Here is a 20,737-nt window from a genome sequence, read left to right on the forward strand (position 1 = left end):
AGGCACATGCCACCACGCCCAGCTAATTTTTTGATTTCTTGTAGAGATGAGGTCTCTCCATGTTGCCCAGGCTGGTCTCAAACCCATGGGCTCAGGCAGTCCTCTCACCTCAGCCTCCCAAAGTGCTGGGATTATAGCATGAGCCACCGCACCCGGCCCAATTTTGCTTTTTTAATGAGGAGGTTGCACCAGGTCTCTAAGGCTCTTCCAGCTCTAACATCTAAGTTTCTCTAACCTCCGATATACTCGGATTTTGAAATTTAAAAAAAGCAAACTTTATAACATTGCTGTAGTGCTTATTACTAAAGTGGGTAAGAATTCCTCCAGCCATTACTGAGAGGGAGCTGTGCGTGTTTTGTAGTTCATTGCTCTTCCTTTCAGTTCTAGAAACCTTTCCTTCTGGTGCTCTGATTTACCTGCCCCTGGGGGGAGGGGAAGGGAAGACCCTGCTGGACTGAAGTCTGTCTCCAGCCAGCAGGGCTGCTAGGGTTGCTCTGGGCCACAGGGAAGAGAAGCTATTTTTGTTGTCGGGACTGAATCATTGGCCTCTCTCCAAGAGCACATGCTTGCTGGTATGGCTACTGTATCATGCCTGCTGCAGCCTTCTCTACCACTGCTTCCAGAAAACACTTGAGAACACGTTTGTCCCAATAGCTTAAACCTGAGACCAGTATTCAGGGGTCTGTGCTTTTTTTCTTGTGTCCTGCTCCCTTCTGGCCATTAGAAGGGCAACAGCTGACTGGGATGCAGCTTACATGAACTTAGACATTCTCCTGGGCTTTGTGGGAAAGGGGCCCTCCCTCTGTAACTGTGGTTGCAAAGAACTCAGTCCAAGTATCTTGGCTTTCTTAGCTTTAACTAGGCCAGCAGAACTGCCCTCGCCTTTGTCAGCCTGGTGGGGTAGGTAGTACCGCAATTCATCTCGCCTACTGTCAAAGTCTGCTTCTGTCATTCCTGCCTGGGAATAGTGTCCTTCTTGGTGTAGGTTTTAACATGACCCTGGCATGCAACCAGATCCAAATCCAACCCCGTTAGGTCATCAGGCAAATCCAGTGTCCCATGTCAGCCTCTGGCAAGAAGACTGTCAGAGTGGCTGCCCGGTTCATGGCTCTTGGTGTGCAGAGGGCAGCTCCAAGCAGGGCCACTGTGTCTGTAACTCCATGGTTGTGTTTGGCATTTAGGCAGATGGCACTATGCACAGTGCCCCTGGAGCTGTGCAGTGCGGTGGCCCTGGGAGGCCTGATGCCAACTGAGGCTGATGCATGGACTGTGACTTCCTCACCAGCTCCAAATTGTCATCATGCCACGTGCTCACCAAGAGCCTCTTGGGGACTGGACTGTAAGAATACAGCCCTTGCCCTCTGTAGCCTCCAGTCCAGGACCATCAGTTGGTTTGGGCGGTTTGAGGTGGACGTATCTGTTGGTCATTGTGGATACACCATTTGACTGTGGTTTTCTCAGCAACTTTCTTTTTTGTTTTGTTTTTTTTTGAGTCAGAGTCTTACTCTGTCGCCCAGAATGGAGTGCAGTGGCATGCTCATGGCCACCGCAGCCTCAACCTGCTGGGCCCAGGAGATCCTTCCACCTCAGCCTTCCAAGTAGCTGGAACTACAGGTGCACAACATCATGCCCGGCTAATTTTTTTATTTATTGTAGAGACAAGGTCACTGCAAGTTGCCCAGGTTGGTCTCAAACCAATGGACTCGGTCAGTCCTCTCACCTCGGTCTTCCAAAGTGCTGGGATTATAGGCATGAGCCACCACGCCTGGCCTCAGCAACCTTCTAAATTCTACAACTTCTGTAGCCCTTCCCTTTGCCCATTTCTGATTTGGAGGGACATTTTTTTTTTTCTTTCAGTTGCAGAGCTACTTTGCTGCGTGTGAGGATGAGACCCCTGCTATCCGGAACCATGACAAGGTCCTGCAACGTCTGTGTGAGCACCTGGACCATGCCCTGCTGTATGGGTAAGAGAGAGGAAGTTTCTAGAAACCAGGGAGCACATGGAGCACAACTGGGACCATGAGTAGCCTCCAGAGAGAAAGCCCTCGCTTGTCTGCCTTTTCTTTCTTCTTTACCCTCAGTAGAAAGAGATGTGTCCCACCCTCGCGGGCTACAGTCTGTCAGTAATCATCCCAGTAAAATGTCTCTGGGCAGAGACAAATGATGAGGGGATGATTAGCCACAGATGAAACGATGGTGCGAAGACATGCTGGTTGCCTGTGGGACCCACTGGGAATCCATCACCCCTGCCTTGGGCTCTACTGATGGGCAGGGGCTGGACTAGCTGACTGCTGCTTCCCACGGTGAACCCACACGGGTCCCAGAGGCTCCTGTCCTGTTTTCTCAGACTGCAAGACCTCTCATCTGGCTACTGGGTGCTCGTGGTGCATTTCACTCGGAAAGAGGCCATCAAGCAGATCGAGGTGCTGCAGCATGTGGCCACCAACCTGGGGCGCAGTGAGTAGTGACAGGGAGACCCTGCAGAAGGGACCAGCACCACCCTCTCTGTGGGGAGCTTGGGGGGGCTCAGGTTTGGCCTCAGGGTTACCCCTGCAAGGCTGACTACCTTTTGGTGTCCTGTGGCTGTGGGGCGTTAAAGTACTAGCACCCTCCACATGGCCTCTTTTCTCCATGCATGTGACAGTCTGCGGGCATAGCAGTGATGGGGGAGGGGACACAGCTGCTGACAAGAGCTGGATCCTGTGGAATCCCAGCCCAAGCACAGGACGCGGGGCCTGGTTTCTCTCCCTGAGCTGGCATCTCGCGACCATCTGAAGTGTGCAGACTGCCCTCTTTATCAGAGTTTCCTGGCCCAGCTCCAGGCTGCGTCTGACTGGGAAAAGAGAGAGCTCGAGGGTGATGGAGCCCACCAAGTGAGAAGGCTGCAGGAGTGCCTGCACCTCACTTGCTCTTGCTTTCCTTTCTGCCCTTGCTTGGCAGATAAAAGCCAGCCCCCCGGCTGGGCACAATGGCTCACGCCTGTAATCCCAGCACTTTGGTTGGCCGAGGAGAGAGAACTGCCTGAGTCCGCAGGTTTGAGACCAGCCTGGACAACTTGGCAAGGCCTTGTCTCTACAATAAGTTAAAAAATTAGCTGGGCATGGTGGTACATGCCTGTAGTTCCAGTTACATGGAAGGCTGAGGCGGAAGGATCGCCTGAGCCCAGCAGGTCAAGGCTGCGGTAGCCGTGAGCGTGCCACTGAACTCCAGTCTGGGGGACAGAGTGAAACTCCAACTCAAAAAAAAAGAAAAGCCAGCCCCTGACAGGCCTTCCTGCCAATTACTCCTGCCTTTGTTTGCAGGCCGGGCCTGGCTGTACCTGGCCCTCAACGAGAACTCCTTGGAGAGCTACCTGCGGCTGTTCCAGGAGAACCTGGGGCTACTGCACAAGTACTACGTCAAGTGAGTGTCTGGACGGTCTGTCTCCCCAGGCCTCAGTGCTCCTTGACCCATTTCCCAAAGTTCCTGTCATATGCAGGCATCACATGTGCCACATCAGAGGGCTAGCTTGGCATTGCATGCTGCGGACACATCAGTGATGCCAAAGAGCCATTAAAACCTTGTGGGCAGTATGGTGGCTTTCATGGGGAGCATTGGTGTCCCCCCACCCAGCCTCCTGTACCACTGCCTGGTCCTCCAACTGGGTCTCTGACCTGACCCAAATGTCCAGCCTCTGGCTCAACTCTTGCTGGGGTTGCTGCAGGAAAGCATATTCATAGCAGCTGCTGAGAGCCTCACACGCCTTATGCTGCAGATGGGTCTCTGAAGACACTGGCAGGACAGTGCAATGTGGCTCCAAACTCACCAGAACACCGGGAGAGTGGTGGGTGACGGCTTTATCAAGCTGGGTGCCGTCCATGGGTTGGGGATGTCACGTGTCAAATTTCAACACAGTTGGCATGTTGGTGAGCTTGGGCCAGGCTAGTAACCAAACCCAGAAGCACCATTGTGGTTTTTCCTGTGTCGCAGGAACGCCCTGGTCTGCAGCCACGATCACCTGACACTCTTCCTGACCTTGGTGTCCGGGCTGGAGTTCATTCGATTCAACCTGGATCTGGTGAGACACCACGGCTCTCGCTGCCTGTGGGAAGCAGAGGAGTGGGCTGGTTGGGGGCAGGTGGGTGGCGGTTTCATTTTTCAAGTCTCTCTTGGGGAACTTGTTAGGTATGACTAAGCTTGGGCAAAGCCTAGTTTAAGTGAGGGAAAGTTCTCAGAGTCAGTGGAATGGAGCGGAAGAGGAGAGAGTCTCTCTTGGCCTATTTATGGCAAGAATTCCTGGTTCAGGTGACTTCTTCTTATCTCTCTGTCCAACTTAGAGAAGATCCACATTGCCTGGAGTATCTTAGACCAGAAGGATCTGCCTTCATGTTTAGGACATGCCTTCATGTTTAGGACATGAGTGCATGAAATGACAAGAAAGAGCTTGGGGTTATTTTTTGGATTTTGGAATATTTGCATTATACTTGCCAGCTGGTCATTCCTAAACTGAAATACTCGAATAACGGGGGTTTAGCCCTGTGCTTCCTGGGATTCTGCCAAGTGTCATCAACCCTGTGCGTCCCAGCCGACGTGCTCTTGGCCACCCTCTCCACATTCCCAAGCCTCCCTCAGTGCCACACAAATGTGACGGTGGCCCAGACAGAGCTGAAGAGGCTCCCCAGCGCCTCTCGTACTCAGGCTCGGCAAGATGGATGCCGCTGCCCTGTCCTAATCACATCACCTCCTTGGTCCCTCCTCCAGTAGCACAGGCTGAAAAGGGAACTTGGCTAGTTCAGGCTGAGCATCCCTAGCTGAAAATCCAAAATCTGAAATGTTCCTAAATCTGAAAGTTTTTGAGTGCTGACATGATACTCAAAGGAAATGCTCATTAGAGTATTTCGGATTTCAGCTTTTCAGTTTAGGGATGATCAGCTGGTAAGTATGATGCAGATATTCCAAAATCCAAAACAATCTGAAATCCAGAACAAAATGCCAAGGATTGAGGATAAGGTATGCTCACCCTGTAGAAGGAATTAGAGAACAGGAGCAATATAATAATAAGATTGAGGAGGTGTCAGAGGGCGAGTCGAGTTCTGACAGCTTTGTCTTCTGTCAGCCCAAAGTCCACAGCTTGAAAAGCAAGCCCCACTCACGTTGCTCCTCCTACCAGCTTAGCTCTGACTTTACTACTTCAAGCCCATTGATTTCCAAAGACTAGCATGGAGGGTGTGACAGGCCGATCTGTGTGTCCCAAGCCAGGATTCTACCATCTGTGTAAGGCTCCCTGAGCCCTCCCACCAAACACCCCTCCTCTACTCTCTCCTCAGGACGCCCCTTACCTAGACCTGGCCCCCTACATGCCTGACTACTACAAACCTCAGTACCTGCTGGACTTTGAAGACCGCCTTCCCAGCTCAGTCCACGGCTCAGACAGCCTATCCCTCAACTCCTTCAACTCCGTCACCTCCACCAACCTGGAGTGGGATGACAGTGCAATTGCCCCATCTAGTGAGGGTGAGTGGCCCAGGGCAGAAAGGGACTGAGCCTCTGCCGTGAAGCAGACTGGAGCTGCAGAGGCCTGGCGGGGTGATGTCTTTCTCGGCTAGTTTAGTTTAGGTCTGGTGGCTGAAATGTGCGGTTACACAGGGCCAGTCATTTCCCAGATCTTATTTCCTGAGTTCCTGTGGTGGCTAAAAAAATGAATTCTGGGCACAAAAAGCGAAAACAAGATTTTATGAATGTTAGACCCTTTGCCAGAAGGCTCCAGTCACATGCCTGGGACAGTTTTCTGAGCAAGGAGGGATTAGCAGTAACTCTTGCCTGGCCATCGCAGGGGTGAGTGTTTCCTGCTTTGGGGAGGTTGTCCTACCCCAGATTCTAGGCAGAAAGAGGCCAAGCAACCCCTAGACAGAGAAGAGCGAGCCATGTAGGTTAAAGGTAGAGGAGAACACTTGCCACGGCATCCCAGATGTCCGGGGCTTCCTCTGAGTCCCTCCTGCACTCACCAGTGTGTCAGGGATGGTTGTACCCATTGCATCAGAGTGAGAAGGAAGCTGTCTGTCATTTTGTTGTCCTGATCTGCCAACTTATTGAGGAGCCTGGTTTCTTTCAAACCTTAGGCCTCCATGTTCATTGATAACACTGGCCATTTCCCCACCTTCACCCCTGTGGGAAACCAGATATCTTCAAATACTTCACCCCAGCCCCCTCCAGGGAAGGGGATCCAAGCACAAGTTCAGTCTCTGGGGCTCCCTAGAGTTGCCTCAGCATTGAGACCTTGACCTTCCTCTATTTTTTTTTTTTTTTTGAAAGCAGGATTTATTAAGAGGACAGAAAAGCTCCCACAGTGGGAGGGGACCCGAGGGGGCTGCCCAACCTTCCTCCTTCCTCCTGCTATGCTGCGGGTTATATGTCCCAGCCGGAGGAGGATCATTTTCAGACTTGCTGTTAGCAAGACTTGCATTGCTTGTTGTACAAGAGAAGATGGTGCCTCGGTCTCCTCAGGTTGGGCCCATGGGCCATCTTTGAGAAATCAAGGGATGGGTCTTCACAGGAGCAGCCAGAGTGTCCCTGAGCCCACCTCGTCTCCGCAGTTTGGAGAGTGTACAGCTCCAGCTGCTAGAGTGAACTTTCCTAGCCCTCCTGAAGGAGGGCAAGGGGTGGAAAGCAAGGGAGCCCAGGTTTCTTTCAGCCAAGGCCAGCTTCTGGGTTTGGAAGGGGAGCGCCCTCACAGGTCTAGCCAGTCAGAAGCCGCTGGGCCAGCCCCTGAGCTGAGAAGCAGTGGGATCTGGTTTAGTTCCTCCAAGGTTGTTAGATACAATGTAGAAAGTTTACATCTTTCGTCTCCTGTTCTCTCCGTGTCCCCCACCCCACTGCCCTTCCCCTCCCTGTCCTTCCACTGCCTGTTTCTAATCTTAGTTTTGTCCCTCGTTTTTGTAGATTATGATTTTGGAGATGTGTTCCCAGCAGTGCCGTCTGTACCCAGCACAGACTGGGAAGGTGGGACCAAGTCCGCTGTTACCCTCTTTTCCGGTTTTGTAATGTTTCCATGCCAAGCTTGCTGCATGTATCAAAATCAGCTCCTTATTATTGATAATAATGTCCATGATCATAATAAAGCCAAGTTTGGTGTTCTAACAGATGGAATTCTGCAGTAGGGATCTTGACTGTTGACCCTAGGCAAATGCCGTCTCCCAGTGTAGGACTCCTGTGTAGTGGCCTTTTGCAGTCAGGTGAGCTACTGAGCCACTGAGCTACACCCACGCACTGGCCTTTGGGAGTCACTAAGTGACTGTGTTTCAGGGGTGACTGGATCACCCTTCCTGATTTGCTGCCAGTGGATGCACATGAGGGGTGCAAAGAACTGTTAACTTGCAGAGCACAAGTGCCCTGACCCAGTGAGCCGAGACTTGTTCTGGAAAACAATGCCTTTATGGGTTGTAAGCTCCTTTAGGTCAGGCAAGCATCTGGGAGAAGGACAGAGAGTTGGATTCCTTCTATCTGTTCCTAATGGCTTTCTCCTCTTGGGCGTTTTGGAAAGAGATTAAGGTCCAAGTGAGGGACTGGCCCAGGGACAGCTGAAACTCTTATAGGGAGAAACTCTTTGAAGTTGTAAGGCAGAGTAAAATAAAATCTGTCAGCCCTCCCACCCTGTCTACCAGGCAGCAGCTGAGCTTGGGCATTTTTCTGCCCAAAACTCTACTTCTGGGCTTGTATAAATTTATGAAGCCATTTCCCAGGTGGCCATGATTACTCAAAGCAGAGGGTATGTTTCTGATAGGGCAAATGCTTCCCCCTTAAATCTGAGGCACACAACTTCCCCTTTATTAAAAAACCCTCTTGCCTTGTAAGCCACTTCCAACCTGGAGGTGGGGGAAACCCAGCCTCTAAACAAGTGGTGGGGGATGGCTTCACCCTGAGGATGAGAAGCAGGTGACCCACCTGCCTTACTAGAGACATGACCTCTGAGTGGTTGATGACAGGTGATCCTTCCCCACATAATGTGGGGACAAAATAGCTTAACCTGTAGGAAATAGGATATGGCACTGGGAAAAATAAAGTATGTCACTTGGCCAAAGGGGAGTGAGGAAGAAGAGTCCCATGTCTTAGTTAGAGTAGCTTGAAGTCCAGAATTCCATCATTACGTCATCTGTCCTCTCAGCCTCTCTCTGGCAGCACCCATGCTGGGCGTTGGTTTTTTTTCTCCTCTGATTCTAACAACTAACCCCCTCCTGACATGTCTGTTGCCGTCACTGGATAAGCAGGCCTGACCTTCCCTTCAGAACTCTCCGTGGCCTGAGAACTAACAGCCCAGTTGCTCTGCTTGCTCGGACTGGGCTGGGCCCTGGGGCAGGGTGAGATTTGTCCCAGCAATGACCTTCAACTTCCTTAATTCCTTGAGTTGCTCCTGAGCGCACTCTAGCGGTTCCCCTTGGGAGGCCCTCTCTTCTTCTCCAACCTGGAGGAAGGCGGGACTTGGGGCAGCTCCAAGCCCTGGACCCTGGGGCTGGGACTTGGGGCAGCCTGTGCATGGTGTGGCTTATTTACAGAGCTGGCCAGGCTCGGTGGCTCAGCCTGTCATCCCGCGCTTTGGGAGGCTGAGGTGAGTGGATTGCCTGAGCCTGCGGGTTCGAGACCCCCCTGAGCAACTTGGCGAGACCTCATCTCTACAATAAATCAAAAACTTAGCCAGGCGTGGTAGCGCGTGCCTGTAGTTCCAGCTACTTGGAAGGCTGAGGCGAAAGGATCACCGGAGCCCGGCAGGTCGAGGCTGTGGTGACCGGGAGCGGCCACTGCACTCCAGTCTGGGCGACAGAGTGAGACTCCAACTCAAAAAAAAAAAAAATACAGAGCTGGCAGGCACCCTAGCCTGGACCCTCACCACCTCTGGTGGTCTGGAGAGCCAACCACAGGCGTGGAACGAGAGCACACGGACTTTGCAGGAGCCCTCTTGGGGCCAAAGGGCCTGGCTTCCTGCGTCTGGGAACTCAGCTCTGGGGTCCCAGGAAGAAAGGCTCATGTTGCTGGTGTTTTTCTGGCAGGACTGGCCATTGCTTTTCGCCCCCAGCCCCCCCTTGTCCTCCTATTAAAAGACAGTGGACTTCTAACAACAGATGCACGGTGAGCTGCATCAGCAGATAGCCGCCCGCGGTTCCCAAGATCCACTAAGGCAGTGACACAGGTTGGGCCCCTCCAGTGGGGCTGTGGGAGCATGCTTGCTTCCCCTCTTCTGGTTGGATAATGGTCAGCAGATGGTCACAGGCCAGCAAATGGAGCGTAGTCAGCCTGGCCATTAACCCTCATGCAGGTGGCTTCACCAGCGGGGCCCCAGTCCTTTGCTTGGGCGACTTTCATCTGCCACTGGGTAAATGGCCTGTGTGCTTTTCACACTGGGGTCCCTCCTCACCCTGTCCTGTTCCAGTACCTGGGATGGATGGGAGGGGTCGGTGGGCGGTTAAACCAGCCCCTGTCTGGAGGGGCAGCATTGTCCCCCACCTTCTCCTCAGGTGGTACCATGGGTGAGGGTGGCTCAGGACCAGTCAGCAAGCTGAGGTTTGAATGAACCCAGGTCTCAGCACCACCTGCACAGGGCCTGGTCCTGTCCCCAGGAGTGTGCTGGGGCGAAGCAGCCTGCAGGCAGCCACTCCCCACCAGCCTTTCCCCTCCACCCCTCATTCTCATCAACCTGCTCTCTCATCTCCTCTCTCTCTGCCTGGGCCCTCTTTCTGCTGCCCACTGTGGTCCTCAGCCCTCAGGCTCCCCGTCCTAGCCTCGGCCCCTGCCCCCTCATTTTCTCTGAGCTCTTCCTTCATTCTCACTTCCCTGGTGTACCTTTCTATCTGCCTTTGAGGGGACCCCGCAGAGTTCTTCAGGCACTTCTCAGCCCTGCAAATGGTGAGGGGCTAACAGCTGCTGGGCACCCCCGTAGCAGCCTGAGGCCACTGAGGTTAACTTAAGAGGTGACTCCTCTTTGCGACTCCCAGCCACCATGAAGACATTAAGGTCACCATCCCTAAGAAGCTTGAGCCTGGAGGCTGCTTAACACTTGGCGCCTTGAACACAAACTTGGCCAAATTGTCATGAGCCCTGGGGGCTCCCAGGGGTGGTGGTGACAGTGGTCCCTCCGAGTGGTTCCTAAATCTCAAATCCCACATTCTGTTAGGTTGGGGCTTCCACCCTGGAAATGAGGCCCCCCATCAGGGTTCCCTGGGAGGAGCTCACCTGCCTCCCACCTGAGATAAGGCATGCTCCGGGCCTAGGGACCTAGAGGGTGTCTGACGGGCTGTCCCTGCTTCCTCGTCCTGCCAGATGGAGATCTCACAGACACTGTCAGTGGCCCCCGCTCTACGGCCTCAGACCTGGCCAGCAGTAAGGCCTCCACCCGGAGCCCCACCCAGCGGTACAACCCCTTCAATGAGGAGCAGGCAGAGACGGTGTCCTCCTCTGACACCACCCCTGTGCACACCACCTCACAGGAGAAGGGAGAGTCCCAGGCCCTGGACCTGCCAGACACCTGCACAGAACTCGAGGTCATCAGGTCAGTGGGAAGGCCCTGGAGAAGAGCTGGGTAGCATCCTAGGGTCCTGGGCAGCAGCCTGTCTACTAACAATGGCTCTTAGTCCAGGGCTGACGAGGATGCCCCCTGAGGGCAGCTGGACATCTTCCTGGAGACTGGGAAGTCACCTCTCCTGCCTTCAGGCAGTTCTTTGAGCAAGAGGAAACATAAGACCTCAGCCTTACGGTCAGCTCGGCCTGCTATTTCAAAGTGCGCTAGTCTGGGTGGCTTCAACAACAGACATTGTTTCTCACAGCGCCGGAGTTAGAAACCCAAGGTCAGGGTGCTGGCATGACCAGGCTCTGGTGAGGTCTTCTCCCTCTTCTTGCTGTGTCTTTACATGGCAGAGCAGAGAGTGCTCTGGGGTCCCTTTATAAGGGCACTGGTCCCATTCCTGCGGGCTCCACCCTCAGGACCTAATCACCCCCAGAGGCCCCACCTCCTAATACTATCACATTAGAGGTTAGGATTTCACATGGGAATTTGGGGGGGGACACAGACATTCAGTCATTGTAAAGCATAAGCCCTGGAGGCAGGTGGCACAGGCAACAACCACACTGGTTTCTGGGGTTGTGTCCAGGCTGCCAGGGTATTTGTCGGGTCCATCTAGGGCCAGAAAGCACCTTCAGCCTGGACTTCTTCCCAAGGGAGTTCTTGGAAGTTAATGTACAATTTCTGCGATTCATACCAACTCAAGTTCAGCCTGGCTCATTGAAAGAAAGTATCTTTGTTGTCTCGACAGGGACACAGAAGGGAAGGAGGAGGTGAAGGACAAGCTGATACTGTAGGCCAGAGCCTCATCACCTCCCTGGCCTCCCCTGCCTTCCCTGTCTCCCCAGCCTCCCTAGCTCCTGCTCTAGACACTGAATAGGAGGAGAAGCCCAGTGAGCATGTGAGACTTCCTGGGGGCTTGCTGGCCTGAGGCAGGGGGCTGCTCCCCATGACTGGAGCCAGGAAGCCCACCCCTTGAACACATCAGCAGTTCCACCCCAGAGTTGCTTGGCTGGGCCCGTTCCAGCCAACTTAGAACCAAGGAGTAGGGCTAGGAGCTTTGAGCCCAGAAGCTTCTGAGTACATTTCTGGGTGACTCATCCATGATGATACCTAATAGGCGGGGGGCGACCTCCGGGTCCACTGTCCACATCCCACTGGAGGGCTGGGTGATAGGGCCGTTGGTCTGACCAACCATGGCTTGTTTCTGTTTTCTAGAGCACACCTAGCCCCGTTGTTCCATCAGGAGGAAGTTCTACTCAGAGGTTCCTCTGGCTGCGGCCATTTGTGCTTCTCCTGTGCTGTCCCCAGCCCATGCTTCCCACCCCACCTTCGCCAGCAGTGGGCGCGATACCCCAGGGCCTGAGCCGCTGTCGTTCCCTGGCCCACAGCCTCTCACCTAGCACGGGGCAGGCCTGCTGAAGTGCCAGCTTCATGCCCAGGGTCAGCTCTCACACCCAGGTGTTAAATGTCTCCCCATCATCACTGTCCCAGGGTCACCAAGAAGAAGAAAATTGGCAAGAAGAAGAAGGCCAGATCGGATGAGGAAGCAAGTCCCCTTCACCCTGCCTCTAGCCAGCAGAAATGTGCCAAGCAGGAAGATGGAGACGGCCTGGTCAGCAGCCCGGGCCCTGGGCAGGACTCGCCAGACACCATGCTCGCCTCCCCGCAGGAGGAGGGAGACCGGCTAAGCAGCACGGCAGAGAGCAGCGAGCGCTCGGAGCTCGGCCAAATGGGCCTGCTGATCCCCGAGATGAAGGACACCTCCATGGAGCGCTTGGGACAGCCCCTGAGCAAGGTCATCGACCAGCTCCATGGGCAGCTGGACCCCAGCACCTGGTGTTCCCACGTTGAGCCCCCAGACCAGTCCTTTCGGACCGGCTCTCCCGGGGATGCCCCGGAGAGGCCGCCGTTGGGCGACCTTAGTGAGGGGCTTTCAGCCCCAATGGACTTCTACCGCTTTACCGTCGAGAGTCCAAGTGCTGTTACATCAGGTGGCAGCAACCATGACCCTGCAGGGCCTGGCCAACCGCTGCATGTTCCTGGTAGCCCTGAGACTGCTGGCCAAGAAGAAGAGGGAGGAGGAGGAGAGGGACAGACACCTCGGCCCTTAGAGGACACCACGAGGGAGGCTCGGGACCTGGTCAGGGAGGGGCCTGTGCCCGAGCCGGAACCTGGGACCCAGGAAACTCTTAGCCGGCTCAAGCAAGACCAGCCCAGCCCGTGTCTGAGCAGCGCTGAGGACTCTGGGGTGGATGAGGGCCAGGGGAGCCCTTCTGAGATGGTCCATTCATCAGAGTTCAGGTAAGCGAGACTGTGAGACTCTCCCAGTCCTTGAAGCCAGGGACACTGGGCCTCTGGCCTCCAAACAAATCGGGCACAACTCTCAAGAGACCCAGAGCCAGGTGACCCTCCCTCCCTAACATTGCTCTGCCCGGCTCTGAGGGTATGTGGCCTCTCCGCCCGCCTGAGCTGACACCTCGCCCTCCCCACTTGGCCCCTCAGAGTGGACAACAATCACCTGCTCCTGCTGATGATCCACGTGTTTCGAGAAAACGAAGAGCAGCTGTTCAAAGTAAGTCCTGGGAGCTCAGGAATGAGCGATGCAGCGCGGACAGGGCGGGGCAAGGCAGGGCAGGCCACCGGACAGCCATTAGAAGGGCCAGCCATCAGAAGGGCGCCAAGCCGTGCGCCGCCTGACCTCCATCTGCTTGGGTCCCTCAGATGATCCGGATGAGCACCGGGCACATGGAGGGCAACCTGCAGCTGCTCTACGTGCTGCTCACAGACTGCTATGTCTACCTGCTCCGGAAAGGTGCCTGCCCCCAGCCCGAGAGCGGGTTGGGACGAGACTGCCTCTCGCCCCCTCTCCCTGATCCCTCCGCCCTCTGAGTGCCTCTGGCCACCTGGCATGCAGCAGTGAAAAGGCGCTCCCGGGAGGGTTCTGCCAGCAGCCCTGAGACATGCCCAGTGGGCACACCACGCCAGTCCCCCCCGGGTCATTTCAGACCGCAGGGCAAGGAGGGGTCCGCTCTGAGAAAGCAGGGCACGGGAAGGAAAAGAACCCAGCGAGGGTAACAGGCCTTGGGGTCTCCTCTCTCAGGGGCCACAGAGAAGCCATACCTGGTGGAAGAGGCTGTTTCTTACAATGAACTTGACTATGTGTCGGTGAGTTCCGGCTCCACAGTTGGTGCACCTGCTCTGGGTACAGAACTTCTCGGGCCACCCACCCTTAGAGCAGCAGAGCGAGGCACGTCCCCTTAATCAGCCTCTCAGGGTTGAGCATCACCTTCACTCAGAAACTTTTGAACATGATGCTGGGGTGGGACGTTTGAGGCTGCCTCTTCCTGCACCAGATTTCTGACCGTCCCTCCCTAACTCTTGCCAGGCCCAGGCCTCAGGGGCTTCACTTGGCGGTGACCCCAGGGTATGCTTCCTCCTCCCCAGCCAGCACCCAGTCTGGCCACGCTGCCTCCTCTGCCAGGCAGCAGCCAAGCCCCGTGTGCATGTCAGGGTGTGGTTTCTGGCAGGTTGGCCTCGACCAGCAGACGGTGAAGCTGGTATGCACCAACCGCAGGAAGCAGTTTCTGCTGGACACAGCTGACGTGGCCCTGGCTGAGTGAGTGGCAGCCCCCCTCCCTCCAGCAGGACTGGAGAATCAGCAGCTGCCATGGGTGTGGTATAGCCTGGGGGTGAGGGGTGGGGACCCAGCAGGGGAGAACCTGCAGTCTGACCAGAGGCAGGCAAGTGGACTGATGCGTATGGTCAGTCCAGGAGATCTCCGCCCCTCGTGACCTCCAGAGGGGAAGGGGGCTGGCATGTGTTATCCAACAGGAAGAAAAGCAGAGAACCACACTGCCGGGCAGTGGTGTGCCCTCAGATACTTACATCATTATACTGACTTGAGTTCCCACCTGTCCAAGCCCCACTGACCATCACCTTGTCTGTCGTCCCTGTCAAGATTCAAGGCCCTTTGGCCACTGAGAATGGTCAGACCTTTTCCAGTTGCCGTTTGGTGACTTTGGACCCCTAGTTCATCATTGCCTCACCTGCTGCCCTGGGTACTGGTTCCAGTCGGGCCCCTCCCCCAAGTTCCTGTGACCCCCTCCAGGCCAGGAGCTCTCAGGACTAAGCCCTGTCCAGTTGAGGCCCCGTTCCCAGGCCTCTAACCACAAATCCCACTCCCTGTGCAGGTTCTTTCTGGCTTCTTTGAAGTCAGCCATGATCAAAGGCTGTCGGGAACCACCCTACCCCAGCATCCTGACTGATGCCACCATGGAGAAGCTGGCACTGGCCAAATTTGTGGCCCAGGAGTCTAAGTGTGAGGTGAAGACCTGTGGAGGAAGACGGGGTGTCGCCCCTGAGATACCAGTGTGAGGGAGCAGCCTTGGCATTAGGGTTGAATGCTGCAAACAGATGTCTGTGGTGTTTCTCAGTCACCCACCTGGGAGGGCTCTCCCACACTTGTCCTGTCCTCCTCCCTGCTCGGGGTGTGTCCTGATGTTGAAGCATCCTTGCTCTCTCGGCTGCTCCTGGTGTTGGGCCATCTGTGAGCTGAGTCCTGGCTCAGCCTCCTGCCTGTCCCAGACCTCAGCCGCTTTGTCTGCTTCCCCCATTCCAGGCATCCGCTGTTATTGTGCACTTCTACGGGCTTGTGCACTGGGAGGACCCCACAGAAGAGTCCCTGGGCCCTGTCCCCTGCCACTGCTCACTCCCCGAGGGCATCATCACCAAAGAAGGCATGCTGCACTACAAGGCGGGCACCTCCTACCTGGGCAAGGAACACTGGAAGGCATGCTTCGTGGTGCTCAGGTGGGGGCCCTGGCAGCGCCATGCGTCAGGCTCGGGCCCTGGAGCTGCTTGGGCTGTCAGTCCTCAACCAGGGCCTCTCTGCAGCAGGTCACCCGGGGAAGGACCCCCGCCTTCTCCCCAGCGCTTTGGACTAGACATGCCCCAGGATACAAGAGCTTCTTGTAAAGCCAGTCGTCTTTGGGGCCCATGGGATCCCTGAGTACTGCAGGAGAAGGGTCCCAAGCTGTGTCCCGCTCTGCTGAAGTGGCCATGTCCCTGCTGGCCTTCCCGTTCTTTCTTCACTCCCCTTCCATAGAAAACAGGCTCTGGCCTCCTCTGCCCCTGGGGTCATGGCCACGGCAGGGTGAGAGAGGGGGATCCCTGGGATCTGGACCCTGCCTGGCTCAGTTCCTGGCGGGGTCTCACCTCTGCTGTGTTGTGCCCCTTGCAGCAACGGGATCCTCTACCAGTATCCCGACCGCACTGATGTCATCCCTCTGCTCTCGGTGAACATGGGGTGAGTGTCCTAGGAGATGGGGCGGTGCTGGGGCCAGGCGGCACCTCCTGAAGTTCAAGGCTTGGCCGAGCCTGCGGCCAGAGCTCCCTCCCGTTTTCCCTGGCTTAAGATGGCTGCCCCTCTTGTCAGTTTAGCTTCTCCGCCTCAGCCCTGCCTCGTCCAGCAGCCCTAATTGGCCCGGGAGTTGCCATGCTCTGAGGGCTCCCAGAGTGGGGGAGGAGGAAGGCAGCGGGGGGCTCCTTGCTTGGAAGGGTCCAGTCTGATGGGGGAGGCCATCAGGTAGGAAGCTCCCTACCCCACGGGAGATGGAAACTGTGCACAGCAGGTCCATGAGAGAAAGGAAGAATGAGTGGACATGCATCAGCTCTGAGAGGGCCAGAGCTGAGAGCTGATTCTCACCCCTCATGGGCCACACTGGGTGTCTAGCAGGGGCTTGGCAATTCCGGAGATAAAAGGCGTTACTCAGAAAGGGGCTGCTGCTGAGCTGTGCTAGGCCTCTCCTGCAGGCCAGGGGGTCTGGAGAACCTTCTGGTATCCTCCAGGCCTGGGCACTGTGGGGCAGGCCCTGCGTCTGCACGCCTCGGTCAAGCCGAGGGCTCCCACCCCGTGCCGCCCCACGCCTCGCTCCCGATTCACCCTCTCCTCTGGCCCAGGGGGGAGCAGTGCGGTGGCTGCCGGAGGTCCACCACCACGGATCGGCCCCACGCCTTCCAGGTCATTCTCGCCGACCGGCCCTGCCTGGAGCTGAGCGCTGAGTGCGAGGCCGAGATGGCTGACTGGATGCAACACCTCTGCCAGGCCGTGTCCAAAGGGGTGAGCTCTGCTGGCCCCACCCAGTGCCCCCGGGACCCTGGCCTCAAATCCACCCCCGTCACAGGGCAGCCTGTGAGGGCAGCTCAGCAATGGAGTCTGGAATTTGGGGGCCCTGTGGCCGGAGCATGCCTGTCACCACCCCCACCCACGCCCCGACCCCTGGAGGGAGGACAGAGGGCTGGCTGGGTCTCCTGGAGTGGGGAACCCTGAAGGACTCAGCCTGTTCCTCCCCCGCCCCTGCTGATGCCCTGCAGGTCATCCCCCAGGGGGTGGCTCCCAGCCCCTGCATCCCCTGCTGCCTGGTCCTCACCAACAGCCGCCTCTTCACGTGCCACGAGGATTGCCAGACCAGCTTCTTCCGTTCCCTGGGCACAGCCAAGTTGGCCGACATCAGCACCGTCTCCACCGAGCCGGGCAAGGAGTACTGTGTCTTGGTGAGCTCGGGGCAAGGGCAGGGGATGGTGGGAGCCCTGCAGAAGGAATGCTTGGTCTGCTCACCGGGGCTGGCTCTCCCTAGGAGTTCTCCCAGGACAGCCAGCAGCTGCTGCCACCCTGGGTCATCTACCTGAGCTGCCCTTCGGAACTGGACCGATTCCTGTCTGCACTGCACTCAGGGTGGAAAACCATCTACCAGGTACGCAGCAGCCCAGGACACCGTCAGCCAGGGACCCTGGGGAGCAGGAGACATTCCCTGAGGAGAGGAGGCTCCTGGCTGTGCCCAGGACCTAGGCCTGCCTCTAGGATCCTGGGGACAGCAGCGTACCACAGCTCTGGGACAGACATAAAAACTTAGGATGAAACAGCGAGTCTGAGGCTAATGCTGAAAATGGAGCACAGTAACTTCAATTCCTGATCTCAGTTGCTATCAAAAGCACAGATTAAATGCTTCTGGTGGGCCTGGAGCTGTACCCAGATGGTGGGCAGGATTGGCAGGATGCTCTTCCTCACCAGTGTGGAGGGTGTGCCCTAGGCCCCGAGCATAGCAGGTTTTGAACACTCGTGATGCTCCAGCCCTGGGAAAGCTCCAGACTAGCCTGAGGCAGAGATAGTTCAGGATAGATGTTCTCTATGCAGAGTTGAGTAGAGCGCAAGATGCCTTCCTGGGTCAGCCTGAGAGCTGGGGCCTGCCCAGCAAGGAGGAGGCCGTGGAGCATCACCCCTCATCAGTTCAACCCCTACTCGAAGAGCAGGAGAACCTCGCAGCGTGGAAGTTGTTCCCAGGGAGGGTGGAGGGACTGGTGAGATGAGGGCCCGGCGGGGGCTCCGTGGCCAAGGCAGAGCCCCTGGGAGTGCAGGGCCCATGGCTCTTACATGTTCCCTGTGCACCCCCGACACAGGTGGACCTCCCCCACAAGGCGATCCAGGAAACCTCCAACAAGAAGAAATTCGAGGATGCCCTGAGCCTCATCCACAGCGCCTGGCAGAGGAGTGACAGCCTCTGCCGCGGCCGAGCCTCCCGGGACCCCTGGTGCTGAGGCGGGCTGGTTGGCGCCCCTAACGGGGCGGAGAAAGGGGCACCCTGGCCAGCAGGCACAGTCGTGCTGTCATCGTGCTGCTCAGGGGCCCACGGCCCACCTCTGCCCCAAGCGGCAGGGCCACCGAGTGTAGCTTCAGACAGGGTCTCTCCACTCCAGGGATCCAGAATGGTGGCAACACCCCTGGGCATTCTGCTCCACAGATAGCAACCGGAGATGGCTAGGGGCACAGGATCCGAGCCCTGTGGGCTCTGCGGACGTGCAGCCTCCCCCAGGCCTCCTCCTTGGTCTGCACCATCTCTGCAGAATGGCGATGAGAATAATCCATCTAAGGGGAGCGATAGAACCTGGAGAGCAGGGCGCCCTCTTTGCCTCCTGGGTCAGGAGTCCGGGCAGAGGCTCAGGGCTGCCTGGGGGCCCTGAGCGCCCGGCCATCCTTGTTCATTTTTGAACACGCCCCTGGCCGTGCAGGGACGTGGGAGTACTGGGTGTCTGTGCATGCTTCCTCCCACCAACTCCAGCCCCACGCGCACAGCTGTCTGCCTCGCCACACTGGCGTCGGGCCGACAGCCCTCCCTGCTGCCAGGAGGCCCTGCATGACCACACCCTGCCCTGCCTCTCCCCCCACCCGCAGTGCCTGTAGCACCCAGGGGCAGAGGGGAGGGGAGGGCCTGGAGGGGGCAGAGCCCACCACCGGTGTCGACATCTCCTGACTATCCCTGCTTGGCTGGAGTTGGCCCTTCCCTGGAGCTTTGTCCAGAGCCTTCTGGGGAAGGGGTCAGGCGGTTTGGGGTTTGTTTTTTAAAATAAAATGAACACGTTATATTGCCGAGACTTGTCACGGGCCCTTTCTGTGTAGGGCAGGGGACGGGAGGCCTCCAACCCTCTCCAGGCCACTCAGGTCATTGCAGTCCCTGATTCTGCAAATACCCCTCCATCCCCTGCGCTGTGCCTGGCACGCAGGCCACGTGGCCTCTGTTGACTCACCACCTGCAGGCACTCAGACCTGGGCGTTTCTGGGCCTGACCTCTGTCTTCCCTCCTGTTTCCAGGCAGCACCAGCTCCAGTCCAGGGGCGAGGCCTGCCCGCCCAGCCCCAGGGCAGGACACCCCTGCCTCCCTGGCCTCCGCATCCCTGGGGGCGAGTGCCGGCTGCTCCCGGAACAAACCCAGCAGAGCCCAAGCAGTCCCCACAGCCCTCTGCTGGGCTGCCCGCTCTGAGGGCTGGCTAGCGGATGCCATTCCTGCCAGGCCCAGGAGCTCACGGCCCTCCTGCTGCTGCCCCCAGGACCTGGGAGGAGTGGGCCTGGCAGGTGGAGGGCGCTAAGGGTGGCCAGGCGGCTCTGTCTCTGGACTCCACTGGGACCTGGGTGATCCAGGGTAACCTGGCAGGAGAGCGCTGCCTAGTGGGCAGAGGCCAAGATGGGCAGAGGCCCCAACCTGTGCACACATACCGGACAGCAGGGCCTGGTGGAAGTTCCATTCCCCACCCCCCAGGCACAAGGGCATTTTTATCCCAGAGCTTCTGCCCTAACCCAGGAGGGCTCCCTAAAGGAGGAGAGGCGGGCCTGGTGGGCAAATCCTGACCTGCTAGTGACTAAAGCCACTGAGTCACTCCTGAGCCACAACAGCCCTGACTTCTATCTCCTACCCACCCAGGACCCCAAAGTCCTGGGGCAGTGGGGTAGGGGGGATGTGGCACCTTTTATGGGGTGAAGCCCTGTGCTAGGCACAGTCCTCACATCTCCTGTCCTCCAGAGGCCCTTCGGAGGGTGTCAGTATCCTCACCTGACAAATAAGGGAGACTGAAGCTCAGAGAGGAAGTGACTCACCCAGGGTCATCTACCACAGTAGCTCCTGGGGTTCCAAATCAGCTCCCAGGGTTCCAGAGCCCTTCTGTGTCCCTGCACCTGCTGAGAGTGGGACCATCGCCTGTGGGAGCCAGATTGGAAGACTGAGGCCTGGAAAGGGGAAGTCACACGGAGTGTGAGCGCCAGGGTTGGGACGGCCACTGAATTGCCCATGCGCCCTGCCCCATGTCAGGGACCTCCCAGGCACTTCCCCCATGCCCAGGACTCGCTGGAGCAGGATAGGCTAAGCCGGAGGCAGGGCCGGGGCCCCAGCCCTTTACCGGGGCCGGAAAGAGGGCAGCAGGAGGCGCCTGGGTCGGTTGGCACCTTCTCCCCGCCCCCACTCTCCCTCCAGGCCCAAGTGACCTTTTCCCCAGATCCCAGGGTCCAGGCCCGCCTGCCCCTGGGAGGTGTGGGGACAGAGGCAGCTGGGATTGGTCAGGGCCAGCGGGGGCGTGTCCCAGGCGCCGGCAGACCTCACAGCTGAACAGAGCAGGCGGACTCCCAAGACAGACCGGGGCTCCGGCAGCCACGGGCCTGACCAACTCAACCCCTGCCCTCTAGACATGGCCTCAGGCCCCCTTCAGCCCAGCCCCGCGGATCTGCGGGAGTTCAGACAGCCTGAGCGCCACCACCCCAGGGCCTGTGCCATGCCCCTGACCCGGGCACAGCAGACGTCTGGCCCGGAGCCCGTGGAGACGGTGCCCCCAGCCGTGGACCTGGTGCTGGGCGCCTCGGCCTGCTGCCTGGCCTGCGTCTTCACCAAC

The 20,737-nt window shown here is 57.4% G+C and overlaps 2 protein-coding genes across 2 annotated transcripts in view; both read left to right on the forward strand.

Annotated features, from left to right (window-relative positions):
• PLEKHM2 (pleckstrin homology and RUN domain containing M2) overlaps positions 1-18,951 on the forward strand; it is a 29,109-nt gene extending 10,158 nt beyond the window's left edge. Inside the window, exons 4-22 of the mRNA XM_021712370.1 lie at positions 1,858-1,964; positions 2,348-2,457; positions 3,303-3,402; positions 3,970-4,057; positions 5,307-5,493; positions 6,919-6,978; positions 10,288-10,516; positions 12,020-12,829; positions 13,031-13,100; positions 13,250-13,340; positions 13,629-13,693; positions 14,056-14,144; positions 14,719-14,851; positions 15,147-15,337; positions 15,768-15,833; positions 16,487-16,646; positions 16,901-17,080; positions 17,164-17,280; positions 17,984-18,951. Of these exons, the coding sequence (XP_021568045.1) occupies positions 1,858-1,964; positions 2,348-2,457; positions 3,303-3,402; positions 3,970-4,057; positions 5,307-5,493; positions 6,919-6,978; positions 10,288-10,516; positions 12,020-12,829; positions 13,031-13,100; positions 13,250-13,340; positions 13,629-13,693; positions 14,056-14,144; positions 14,719-14,851; positions 15,147-15,337; positions 15,768-15,833; positions 16,487-16,646; positions 16,901-17,080; positions 17,164-17,280; positions 17,984-18,121 (2,991 nt within the window). The 3' untranslated portion in view covers positions 18,122-18,951. The remainder of the gene's footprint in view (positions 1-1,857; positions 1,965-2,347; positions 2,458-3,302; positions 3,403-3,969; positions 4,058-5,306; positions 5,494-6,918; positions 6,979-10,287; positions 10,517-12,019; positions 12,830-13,030; positions 13,101-13,249; positions 13,341-13,628; positions 13,694-14,055; positions 14,145-14,718; positions 14,852-15,146; positions 15,338-15,767; positions 15,834-16,486; positions 16,647-16,900; positions 17,081-17,163; positions 17,281-17,983) is intronic.
• A 1,585-nt stretch (positions 18,952-20,536) lies between these two features.
• SLC25A34 (solute carrier family 25 member 34) overlaps positions 20,537-20,737 on the forward strand; it is a 3,940-nt gene continuing 3,739 nt past the window's right edge. Inside the window, exon 1 of the mRNA XM_021712371.1 lies at positions 20,537-20,736. Coding sequence (XP_021568046.1) covers positions 20,537-20,736 — 200 coding nt within the window. The remainder of the gene's footprint in view (position 20,737) is intronic.

Source organism: Carlito syrichta, unplaced genomic scaffold (assembly GCF_000164805.1).
Source record: "Carlito syrichta isolate Samal-C Ts95f unplaced genomic scaffold, Tarsius_syrichta-2.0.1 Scaffold303214, whole genome shotgun sequence".
NCBI lineage: Eukaryota > Metazoa > Chordata > Mammalia > Primates > Tarsiidae > Carlito > Carlito syrichta.